The following is a 13,178-nucleotide window of genomic DNA, read 5'->3' as shown; positions in this document are numbered from 1 at the left end:
CTCTTTCTGCTAAATCACACATTTTTTTTTTCTTCTTTCAGCAAGCATTCATTGAGAATTTCTTTCATATGCCAGAGCCTGGCACTGGCACTATACAGAGAGTTAAAATAAATTCACTGTCTGTTTCACTCTCCAGCAGAAGACAGATGCTTATAACAAGTAGATATAATTCATTGTGGTAAGTGTTGCAATTAATGTATATAGACAGCACTATGGGAACATAGAGAAGTAAGCTATGAATAAGAGATTGTTAAACTCCTTTTTTAAATGAGCAGAAGTTGGCTGAAAAGAAAATAGAAGAAAGGCTTTGTCAGAGAAACAATCTGATAAAAAATGAATGTTCAAAATGGCACATGGCAGAAATAGAAGCTTCACACGGCTCACACAGAGGGTATATTGAGGGCTTATTTTGGGTGCCACATAGTAATGGGTTTCTTAGCACTGGGCTGGAGAGTCTGGATTCTTTTATGTAGGCACAGGTTGACCCTCTGAAACTCCATTTGTGTTAAAAAAAAAATGGTCAAGTGGGAGATAGATTGGGGTAAAGCAGGAATTGAAGATGGAAGGACAAAAGGAGACTGACAGAATTTAGGAACGGATGAGGTGATGTATAGTAGACAGTGCCAATAAAAATGGAGGGTGATAAAGAGAGGGAGAATATGAAACATACTGCTCACTTTAAATTTTCTTGTTGTCCCTAAGAAAAATAACTAAGAAGAAAGCCAGAAAGCAGATAAAGACAGAGAAGCAGGCCATAAAGAAAGGTCAGTTCTGTGTGGGGCTAACTAGGAGCTGCGAGCCTTCTCCCACCTGTGGTCATCCAGGATTCCCCAGCATTGTTGCAAGACCTTGTTGTGGATCCTGCTGCCCTTCTCTACTGCCCAGATTTCTGTCATCCTCCCACCCATTTTGAAAGTGCACCTCTACTGAGGATTTTCCATTTGGTGTATAACAGATTTTTCATCTTAGATACAGTGCTTATCCGATTGTCCGCCTTGGGAAAGTGACTCTGACCAGGAAAACATTAGGCCAGAGAGTCCTATTCAGGGGCTGTTTTGAGATAGTGGGAGCTCTGTGTAATTACCTTTCAAATACCACCATGTAGGTGCCAACCCTTACAAAACTTACTCCGTCTAAATGTTAAAGAACAGATGGATCACTGAAAAGAAAAAGGAAGAAGCTAATAAACATGAAAATGTTACTGGCCTTTGTAGTAATCAGGGAAAAAGAAATCAAACACAGAATAAAATGCTATTTTACCACATTCAATTTGCAGAAATTAAAGAGACAATGTCAAGTGTCATTAAGGATATGAAATAAAGGGACCCCTGTTACATGTTGATGCTGATGCATTTGATACAACCACACTGAAGAACAGTTTGATAATGTCTGGCAAGGTTGCAGATCCTCTGTGATCCAGGAGTTCCAATCCTCAAAACTCTCTCAATAAATATGGGTAGAGATAGTCACAAGAATATGGATAGCAGCCTTCTTTTAAAGAAAAGTTCATCCTTAAGAGAATGGGTAGTCATTCAATGGAATTCATGTAAAAGAACTAAACCTTACATATATCAACATGGATAAATCTGAAGAAGAAAATGATGAGCAAAAAATCCAGGTTTCTTGTTGCGTACTTGGCAGGATGACATCTCTTGATGGGTGATGACAAATTTATGAAATTAAAACTTATAAATATGTAAGATTATACATTTATTATGGGTACAGAAAAAATAAAAGTGTAAAATGTACATTGGAATGATAAATACCAACTTCGGGATAGTGCTTTTCTTGGGAGACTGGGGGTGAGTTCAGGAATAGGATAGCGAGAGATATTTGGGGGTTTCAGTTGTCTTTATAAAGTTTAATTTGTTAAGTACACAGTTTTTGTGTATTCTCTGAAACTTTTGTTTGTATACCTACAATATTCATAGTAAAAACCCTGCACATGGCTTTACTCATGTGTTCATTTATTTAATCTGTCACCTGTTAATCTGTTCAGCTACCCAATCACTTACTCTTCTTTCTCAAAATGATTTTATTTAAATAATCCAAGAAATGGTGATTAGGGCTTAAACCAAGTAGGGAGAAAAGGACCAAGTATAATCAGAAGACAAATTGAAGGGAGATAACTGGGTAAAATCGTCAAGACTTAACAGTTGGATGTACGTATATATGTGTGTATGAAGGAAGGCAAGGAATCAAGGATAATTTATTCAGGTTTCTAGCTTGGCATTGACCATTAAGCATGCCAGTGAGACAGAGGAGGAGGAACGATGTTGGAGCAGAGGGGGAATAAGATATAAAACTTTGAGTTCATGGTACCCTTTTTTTTCCCATAAGCCTGAGATAATCTTTAATTCAGTAATTATTTACTAAATACCTGCCATGTACAAGGCACAATAAGTAGAAAGAGATCCTTTAAAATGATGCATAAATACTCTTTTTCATGAATATGTTTTTTTGAAGTTTATACCATTATTTTTTAAGCATCATGGTACCGTTACTGCTCCAGTAAATTCAATTGGGTAAGCAATTTCAACTGAATGAATACAGTTGAATAGTAGTATGTAGCCTTCGTTAAGTTATTCAGTAACTATTTGAAAAAGAATGAGAATCCGTTAAAAATTTTAGCCTCGGTAAAGTCATTTAAGTTTGCAAATTATATTCAGAAGTTAAAAGTGGTTATCTTGAAAACATCCCCCAAATTTACTGTATTAATTAATAGCTGGATAAGGCTAACCTCAGAAATTCTTCCTCAAAAGTTATTTAGTTCATACAACAGTGAATATGTGACTAAATGGATGAATTCAGCAACACTTTGAATGGAAATAAACAGATTTATAAAATTAGAAATATTGGTCAAATACTTCTATCTTCATTTTTTTTTATTATGTTATGTTAGTCACCATATAGTACATCATTAGTTTTTGATGTTGTGTTCCATGATTCATTGTTTGTGTATTTTTTCAAAGCTTCTGTTGCCTATTGATTTACCTTCACCAAAGGGAAGTGGTTCACAGGGACTAATGGGGTAAGAAGACCCGACTGTTGTGTGGATTTCCAACTCCTGCCTAATCAGACCACCTCAACCAATCCCTTTTCCTTTTTCTAGGCTCTACTCAAGTCCTCTCTTTAAAGTTCTATGTTTTAGTCCTGTTCTCAGTGGAAACATGAGTGCCCAATCCTCAATCCCCATATGGTTTTACTATTCCTCCTCCGTAGATATCTCTCCCAGACTACATAATAGGCAAAGGTCAGGAAAATAACATTGTCTTCTAATCCTGTGTGCTCGGGATAGCCTGTGAGCTCACCTGAGTTCCCTGGGAGCCTCAAAGGTGTTGGACTGGAATCAGACCTGCATAATTTTGCCTTTGCCCTGCCCCACCCCAATATACACCTGTTATTTGAATTTTGCTTATTTCCTCCAATGTTGGAGAAATAAGCCAAAGACCACAGTCAAGTAACTATAAAATCATAATTCCCCGGAGACTTGAAAAAGACGTCATCTGTTGCCTCAGTATGGCTACCAGTCAGCCCCTTTGATGTCAAGCATCTGTCCTCCTCAAGGAAACGAGAAAGGTCTGGTTCTCCTTTCTAGTCTGTGAAGTGGGAGGTGGTACATTTGTTGTATGGAGCCACAAGCTCCATTTTTCTGGGTTGCGAGCTGCTGACTTGTCTTTGTTAACATGCTGAACATTTCATCAGCTGTCTTTAATAAAAGAAGATGTGTATGAGGGAAGACATCAGCAGTTGTGGTTGGGTTTCTGTTCCTCAGCCCATGAGTCACAGTAGGCAGAGAGCAATGACCCCAGTGTGTCATCACACAGCCAGTCACCTGGACTTCTTGCATTTCAGTTATGTCACTAGGTAGTCTTTATCTGTTTACAAACTTTTACATGCTCCTATTTGGTTATGAAAAGGCTTTTTATGCCCCCTCCTGTCTAATGATATATAGTCATTTTACAGCTTCTGTTAATAAAGTTTCATTTGAACATTTACTACTTTAAATAATTGCATGGCCAAAAGAATTCACTTTATGGGAGGAGAGACATTTGATCTGATAATCTTTGTTCTATAAGGGACTTCATCCTGCCATAGGAAACTCAAAAGTTGGAGAATAATAAGATCTCAGATCAGGACATAACCTCTAGAACACTGCTTCTCAGAGTGTAACGAGTGTACAAAACACCTGGGGATCTTGTTAAAATTCAGATTCTGATTTGCTAGTTGGCACCTGAAATTCTGCATTTCTACCCAGCTCCCAGGGGATGTAGAGGCCACTCCTGAACTAGAGGCAAGGCTGCAGGCATTCAGTCCCTTGGGCATCCAGTAAGGTACCTCTGGTCACTGCTGGGAAGGCTTGTCTTTGAAGAGAGAAAACAACTAAATAACAAAAAGTAGTCTATATCTAGTTTTATTCGTAAATTTCTAACAAACACGTGAAACTGTTTATGTCAAAGTAACTGTTGACACTTTCAAGCTGTTACCTAAGGCAGTGGTTGGTACCTGTTACTTAGGTCATGTTTGAGCATACATGCAAATTCACTCAGTTTCCACTCACTCAAACGAGAAGCTATAGTGATTTTTTTTTTAATTTTATTTATTTATTTGTCAGATTGAGAGAAAGAGAGCACAAGCAGGGGGAACGGCAGGCAGAGGGAGAAGCAGGCTCCCTGCTGAGCAGGGAGTCCCATGGGGGGCTCGATCCCAGGACCTTGAGATCACGACCTGAGCTGAAGGCAGACGCTTAACCGACTGAGCCACTCAGGCACCCCTATAGTGATGTTTTAGAAAGCATTGCATAATGATGTATGTTTGTAGGTTTTGAAAATAAAAAAACTTTTTTTTACTGTAGTAAGATAGACACGTTCAAACCAAAATGTTACATCTAAACATAGAAATCGCTAGCTGCTTAAAAATATTATGTTCTTAAATATATACACTTTTAGTTTACTTGGCTTTTTACTCTTTTAAGGAACACAATGAGTATATGTAAACTTTTATGGGATCTGTTATCCCATTTTAACTTCATAATGTCAATTTTTCATTATTTGTGTTTAGTGAGTAACATGCTAGGGTGGATAATGCAAAACTAAACTTATTCCAAAAATGCTATTATAATTAACATTCAGAACTCATTTTGATGACAAATTTAACTTCCTAATTGTGTTTTTCTTTTAGAATAATATTCAGTTTTCCCTTTTCATCATTTGATGGCGGCGGGGGGGTGGGGTCTCCAAAGTATTCCAGGGACAAAAGAACCCAGCTGCGAGTCAGAAACAATAGTAAAGCCTATTTCTGTGGCTGGGCCTACTTCACCACATGTTTTCACATCTCTCCCTTCCAGCGTTAGCCTGAGAAATGCCACACAGCGAGGAAGGGTGGTAGAACCAGGTCACAGGTCCACAGCGCTGGCTCTCCGTGGTCACTCAGCCACACTGACAGGAGATTCTGCTTTGTGTTTCTGAGATGACAAAGAGGCAGAAAAGAAGAGGGAGAAGGCAATAATGCTGTAGTCTCCTATAATCCCAGCAGCGATTCTACGAAGCAAGGACTGTTATCATTCCATTTCTGGAAGAAACTGAAGTCTTGAGTGTTCACTCAACTTGCCCAAGTGCACACAGCTCTGGGGCAGAACTGGCACTAGCACGTAGGCATTGTGACTCTGTGACTTTAGAGTGGTTTTTCTTTTTTTTTAAAGATTATTTATTTGTTTATTTGAGAGAGAGAGAATGAGAGACAGAGAGCACATGAGAGGGGGGAGGGTCAGAGGGAGAAGCAGACCCCCCGCCGAGCAGGGAGCCCGATGCGGGACTCGATCCAGGGACTCCGGGATCATGACCTGAGCCGAAGGCAGTCGCTTAACCGACTGAGCCAACCAGGTGCCCCCATTCATTTATTTAGTTTAATTTAATTTAATTTAATTTTTTTAAAGATTTTATTTATTTATTTGAGAGAGAGAGCACATGAGAGGGGGGAGGGTCAGAGGGAGTAGCAGACCCCCCGCCGAGCAAGGAGCCCGATGCGGGACTCAATCCCGGGACTCCAGGATCATGACCTGAGCTGAAGGCAGTCGCTTAACCAACTGAGCCACCCAGGCGCCCCAATTTTCTTTCTTTTTAAAAGTCTGATTATTGTGGGGCACATAGGTGGCTCAGTTGGTTAAGCGACTGCCTTTGGCTCAGGTCATGATCTTTTTTTTTTTTTTTTTTTTTAAGAATTTTCTTTTTTTTTTTTTTTAGATTTTATTTATTTATTTGAGAGAGAGAGAAAGAGAGAGAGCACGAGAGGGAAGAGGGTCAGAGGGAGAAGCAGACTCCCTGCTCAGCAGGGAGCCTGCTGTAGGACTGGATCCAGGGACTCCAGGATCACGACCTGAGCCGAAGGCAGTCGCTTAACCAACTGAGCCGCCCAGGCACCCCTAGAGTGGTTTTGATAATCCCCTTGAATGGTAATTATAGTGAGGCACAGATACTTTGATAATAAAGTGATTCAAGAAATAATGACTATCCCACAGAGCCATTTGGTTTCTCTCAGCCCCCGTCCCTCTCCAACCATGGTCCTCCCTCCCCATATCCGCTCTTCCCACTCAGGAGAGCGGAAGTCTGAACATTTTATCTACTTAGCATCTCTAGTAATTTGGGCTGTGAATGCACTTTGCCATCAATTTAGTAGCTGTTTATTGATAGTTGTGCTAAGCTCTGTGAGGGAATGTAATTCAGAAATGTGTCTAGGCTTCAAGAAACTCAAGATAATAATGGGCAGAATGATAACAAAGTTCTTTTGGGAAGATAGAGGAGGTGTCATTTTAGGTTCCCAGGGTGGAGCTTCGTGGTACATGTAATTTAGAGCTATGTTTATTTGGATTGGGGCTTAAAATTAGAAATTGACCATCTGTATTTTCCTTGATAAGCATGGAGTCATCCTGACCAAAAGGTTTTTGAAGGTCAGGAATAGCTTACATTTGCAACATTATTTCTGGAAAAGAAAAAAAGGATGTAGAAAAGTTTGAAAATAATGCCCTGTAGTTGAGGACTTAAGAGAATTTTGCTATACACCCAGAGACATATTATGTAGCCATTGAAATAAATATTATAAAGTATGTATAACAGCATAAAAATCATAAACATATACCTCAAGCAGAATAAAAGGAGGAAAAGTATGATAGGGGACCTCACCAAGGTCACAGTCGGTGGTTGAGCAAGAATTCAAATCTAGACCTCTTAAAATCTAAATCTGATCATCTCTTTCCAGTTGGTTTATTCTGAGCTATTCAGCCCTGCCCCCAGCATTGTTTTCGGTTCAGAAATAATTGTTTTTACAGTAAAGAGTGGAGTCACATGAATTCAGCTGAAAAATGCATGCATTTTGTGAAAATACTAAATTGTAAAAATAATTGTGAATTACTTTACACTGCATCACAGAGTTGCCAGGACAATTAATAGTTGACACCATCTGTAAAATGAAAACACAATCTTAGCATAAACATTTTTAGTTTTATCTGATATTTGAAATATGCATTTGTGTAACTGCCAAAACATTAGCTGCTCTGTGTTAGCCAGAAAGTTCCAGCGACAAGACCAGAGCAGAACAGCCTTTATTTGTAGATAGCAAGCAAAGTATTTTTTCCTTTGGGAAAGACTTCTGTTGTTGTTAACTAATGTCTGAGAATTTAGGGATGGAGACCCTTGTATTAAATTAATGGTACATAACTCATTTTTTTTTTAACTTGGCCTTTCAGACGATAACTTTGTATTGCAAATATCACCCGTTACAAAAAATTTTGTGTTCGAGAATCACAACTACTTTTAAACAAATAATATAAAACGTTTCTTACAGAGGTTACATTTTTCTGCACTACATTGTATCTTTTAGTATGTTTTTACTTTGCTGTATTTATAATAAACATTCACCATTAGAAGTTTAAAAAATTGACTTGAAAATGAGAGCTTTGTCTCATTAAACTACTTGGATTCGATTTGGAAAAGGTGTTAGTGGTTACATTTGAATTTTTTTTCAGGGTTTTTACCCTGAAAGCATCAGTAAAATTTTACAATTTTTTAACTTATTTACTTATGTTTGCCTAAATAGCCTGGAATATTGCTAAGGAGAAGAAACAAAGAGTGGGTGGACGTAGATTTGTCAACTTTTCCAACTTAATATTTCTTGGCATTGAGTTGAAAAAAGAAAGTTTAGTTCTCTCTGAAAATGTAGGACTTTTAACTTTTTTCTTAGGAAAGTACAGTCTGACTAGGTTACTAGGTTTTCGTATGTAACCTATGCTTTCTCATTAAAGAAGAATTATTTTTCTAGCTGCCTGCCCTATTTAACGCACAAAGTACACCAGCTGTTTGAAAACTTTTTTTTTTCTTCCTAGTTATCTTGGTCTGTTTGTATAAATTGCTAAATTGCTTCCATAAAATGCCTCCAGACATAAGGGAATCATTTGCAGAAGTGGATGAAGATTTTTGTCTTCCATGAAGGAAAGCTTGAAACAAGCCTCTTAATCATTGTCCTCCTTCTCTCTGGTTCCAGTATCCGGCAGCTCTGATGAACCTGGGGGCGATTCTCCATCTCAATGGCCGACTCCAAAAGGCTGAGGCCAACTACCTGCGGGCGCTGCAGCTCAAGCCGGATGACGTCATCACGCAGTCCAATCTCCGCAAACTGTGGAACATCATGGAAAAGCAAGGCTTAAAGACTTCCAAGACCTGACACTGGAGGGCAGTACCTCGCCCTCCTCCATATTTGAAAGCTGGCTTCATTAAGGAACAGAGCTTCCCAGCAGGGCTATGACAAGAGCTAGTATGGACTTCAGGACGGGGGGGGGGGGCAGAGGTCACTGAGGTCACTGCCACTTCTGGGAGTATTCACTTTGCTGTTGGCACAGCCGTTAACACCAAAAAGGGGAACATTGGAAACCTCCTGAAGGATGTAATTGTTACCCATAGAACTGTAAACCGGAGCACTTAAAACAGAATCTTATGGCATTGGGGGGTGGGGGTGGGGGGACAGGGAGGGAATCTAAGTTACAAATTTTGCTCATTTTTGAAATCTAATTTAGAAATTATATTGTTCCTTAAACACTGTGAGAGGAAGTCAGAGTGTCTATTCAGCCCTGGTAGACTATTAAGATCAAGTGTTAATAGGGAGTGATTCAAGGGTGGTGTGAATCCCAGTGAGCTGGCCAGGTTGTCCTGACGCTGCTGTCTTCCCTCTTTGGGACAGCCTGCTTATCAGTTTCTGAAACTTAGGGGGGGGGGGATTTTTTTTTTTAAGTACGTAAGGATCTGTCAGAATCTATAGTTGTTTCCTGACTAGTGCACATAACATTTTATGATTTGGATATCACAGTCTTCATTTCTTTTGGACAGCATTTGCTTTTCATGTTCTGAGCTGAGCTAACCACGTTTCACACTGGTGTCATGGGGGGGTTGGGGAGACCATATACGTGTCGGCAGGCATTTTTTATTTTAATGTCACTAACATATTCCCCCAAATTGCCTAGGCTTTTGAAATGGCTCTTTCTGGCTAATGTGCATGCTTATATAAGGATTACATCTAAAGAGCTTAAAAGTGTTCTAGTTCCGATAACTAACCAGCAGCTATTAGACAAAAGGGAAGATGCTATGAGCTTCCCAGATGTTACTGATTAAAAAACAAAGTCTGCGCAAAGGAGTGTATAATAACGGTTGCCAATGATTTTATATTTTGGGAAGGGTTGGTATAAAATACTAATCACTTTCTGATAGGTTCCTAAACAGCAATGCTGATGTTTTTAAGGAATTATTTTTACTGTGTTTTACTCTTCCTAAAAGACATCAGAAATGACTTATTTTAAGCGATAGTAGAGTATAGCATCATCAGTCTGTGTTTCTAGGTCTTCTGCTAAGTGCTTTTCACAGCTGAAAACTAATTTTCACTAGCATAATGGTATTTTATTTCTTTACCTGTTAGTAACCACTTCAGTGATCATTACATAAGTAAAAATGAAGTAGAGGAAAACATTTATTGAACATTCTTTAGACTTGCAAACTTTGCTACTAAAAATTACCTTTACGAAAAAAAAAGTTCACTATCAACTTCTTCATAGAGAAAGTAGCTATAGAGTACCCTACATATTTATTTATTTATTATTCTACCATAGCAAAATAACAAAACAAAACTTGATTCATTAAGTCAGTTCTTTGCAACTGAAAATTCGCTTTCCCTCCTTTCTTTTAACACTTCATGTAAATATTGGTCAGCATCCCCACTAAAAGGAAGCTGGACATACAAATGCATCATATTATGTTTTCTCCATATCTTATATGTTTTGCTACATATCTGAATAAAGTGGGATAAAGGATTTAAAGTAGTGTTCCTACGGCATTAGTGTTTTTGTGAGAAGGGCAGATGTAGTGAGAGAGGTTTGTTGATGGCATTAATAAGAAGGCCCTCCCCTCCTAATGTGTATATTATTTTGTAAACATTTCATTGAAGGGGCCAAAAGTTAAATTATAACTAAATCACTGTGTTTTCAGAATGATATTTAACATTTAACAACAGCAAACCCATGGTCAAACCAAAATGTGGGTTGAAGTGTATTTTTCATCTTCTAGTGCATTGGCAATTGCTAAAAAAAAAAAAATAAGTAAATAAGGAATTTAATATAAGGATATAGAGATAAATTCAATGTCTAACATTTTTATTTATTTAAATAGTTATTGACCTATGATGACTTCCTAGTCTTAACATTTTATGTCTTTTTGTTGTTAATGTTCTTCCTTTCAGACACTTGGTTCTTAATAGGTTCACTGATTGCGCACAGTAGAGGCACTTCATGTTGACCCAGTTCCCAAGTAGCATTAATAATTGGGCCTGTGTCATAAAATGCATGGATCTTTAATAGCTAAATGTCCCTGACACCTTTCACTACAGGGCTGGGCTTAGTAACTGACCAACTTGGGGGGAGGTGGGTGGGGGTTGCTAAAGAACACGGTCAAAAAATGTCTCCGCTCAGGGATTTATGGTGGATTATTGCAGACAGTGCTAAAAATATAGAGCACAAGACAAGTTTACTAAATTAAAGTTTTATTTTTTGAGAAACTGTTATTTGTATAAATTATCAAGATTTGTAGGCTTTCCTTTTGTAGAAATAATTGTTTTATGTGCCAGAGAATTTCAATTTTGTTTTCAACAATAAAGCATTGATAACAAATATGTCGTGTAAGCCTTTTTTAAAATCTTCTACAGCAGCAACACTTAACGCTCTTGTGGATTTTAACAGAAATTGGAAAAAGTATTTAAAAGATAGGGATTGAGAAGCAAACAGAGACACATCAAGGCTAATGTATAACCAATGATAATTAATTTGTAATAGTTATAATAATATTAAGGGCTGCCTATAACATCAGATTTGCCACTTTCCAAAAATGATGACATAATTTTTGCTTTGTTTTATTGATGAACTGTAGAAAAGTGTTAGGAAATAGCCCAAGCACATTTGGTCATTTGGTTAAAATAGTCATATTTAGGGGCGCCCAGGTGGCTCAGTCGGTTACGCAACTGCCCTTCAGCTCAGGTCATGATCTCTGGGTCCTGGGATTGAGCCCCCCGTCAGGCTCCCTGCTCAATGGGGAGCCTGCTTCTCCCTCTCCCCCTCCCCACCCACACCTGTGCTCTCTCTCACTCTCTATCTCAGTAAATAAAATCTTTTAAAAAAATGTTCGTATTTAGAAGACCCTTATTCTCTCGTCCTGATCCTGGAAGAAAGTACAACCCTATTCTGTTGAGAGACATAGGTATGGCACATTCAGGTATCAGTTATAAGAAAACCTTGCATCCTAGACAAGGTGCAAATTGGCAGAAAATTTGATCAGCTTGTTAAAATTGTCATTACATAATAACATAATTACATATTGTCTAATTCCTTTATTAAGGATAAAATTTGGGGTGCCTGGGTGGCTCCGTTGGTTAAGTGCCTGGCCTCAGCTCAGGTCATGATCCCTGGGCTCCACCCCCATGTCAGGCTTCCTGCTGAGCAGGGAGTCTACTTGTCCCTTTTCCTCTGTCCCTCCCGCTGTTGGTGCATGCACGCTCTCTCTCTCTTTCAAATAAAATCTTTTTTTAGCTATAAGGGTTTTACTTTTAAACATCATATGGATGTGCAAGGTTATATTCCAGCTTGATAGTTAAGAAAACCGGGGTTCAGAGGTATGAAATAACTTGCCCAGGTTATAAAGCTAGCAAGCAGCAAGCCTGTCCCCATGGTGTCCCATGCTCCTATGTCCTGTGTCATGTGAGCACTCAGGCTCTGAACCCAAGTGCAGAGATGAGGTTTCTCATCCGCCTTGGCATTTGTCTAGCTCTTCCATCTTCCACAAATCATATTCTCTACCTCTCACACTGCAGATGACCAAGAAGATTGAAGAAAGTTGCTGTGCTCTGAATGTTTATGTCCCCCCAAAATTCATATGTCCCACAGTGCTCACCATAGCACATACCCTGCCCAATGTCCATCACCCAGCCACCCCATCTTTCCACTCGCCTCTACTTCAGCAACCATAGTTTTAACCTGGATTGAAAGCACTCTACTCTGAAACTGTAAGGGCAAGGGCTGTGTCTTACCTTTTCAGCACGGTTTCTTCCGCCTGGCACACTGTTGCTGAGTAGGACATAAAATACACTATAAATGAAAGAATTCCATCTATTATTTGCTCATGATCAACCTGATATATATATATTTTTTAAATCACTTTCTCTAAAAAGTTGAGATTGGGGCTTCAGTAACTTTTCATTTGATATTTTCACCTTAGGGCTGCATTTTCTCATGTGTATGTACATTTCTAGTACAAAGAAAGGAAATGCATCTAAGCCTTGGTTATTTTTGCTATTACAAGGGAGGAAACTAGGTTGCAAGGGATAATTTAAGAATGAAAATGCTTCTAATTGATTTGTAAGTACCTTTGGAATATAAATTTCTACTTCATTTAAATATTGTCAATATTACAGAATTTGCTTCCTACTATTTAAAACTAGTGGGTATTGTAAGAAAACTTGGGTTAAGCATTGGACCTGCCACATACTGGAAGGAAAGAACAAGCTGAAATGGCCATGCAATTGTACTCACTCTATTACACTGAGTTTTGCTGTAGAGGAAGATGCATGTGTATGAGGACTTGAACCTTTCTTGCTGT

The 13,178-nt window shown here is 38.6% G+C and overlaps 1 protein-coding gene across 1 annotated transcript in view; it reads left to right on the top strand.

The window, feature by feature from the left end:
- TMTC2 (transmembrane O-mannosyltransferase targeting cadherins 2) overlaps positions 1-10,247 on the top strand; it is a 395,147-nt gene extending 384,900 nt beyond the window's left edge. The window contains exon 12 of the mRNA XM_045872892.3: positions 8,536-10,247. Coding sequence (XP_045728848.1) covers positions 8,536-8,715 — 180 coding nt within the window. The 3' untranslated portion in view covers positions 8,716-10,247. The remainder of the gene's footprint in view (positions 1-8,535) is intronic.
- The last annotated feature ends 2,931 nt before the right edge of the window (positions 10,248-13,178 follow it).

Source organism: Mirounga angustirostris, unplaced genomic scaffold, assembly GCF_029215605.1.
Source record: "Mirounga angustirostris isolate CCGP_5_RB_7025 unplaced genomic scaffold, mMirAng1.0.hap1 SCAF_5, whole genome shotgun sequence".
Classification (NCBI taxonomy): domain Eukaryota; kingdom Metazoa; phylum Chordata; class Mammalia; order Carnivora; family Phocidae; genus Mirounga; species Mirounga angustirostris.
Note: the sequence above shows the minus strand (reverse complement) of the source record. Positions and strands in the feature narration are given on the sequence as shown.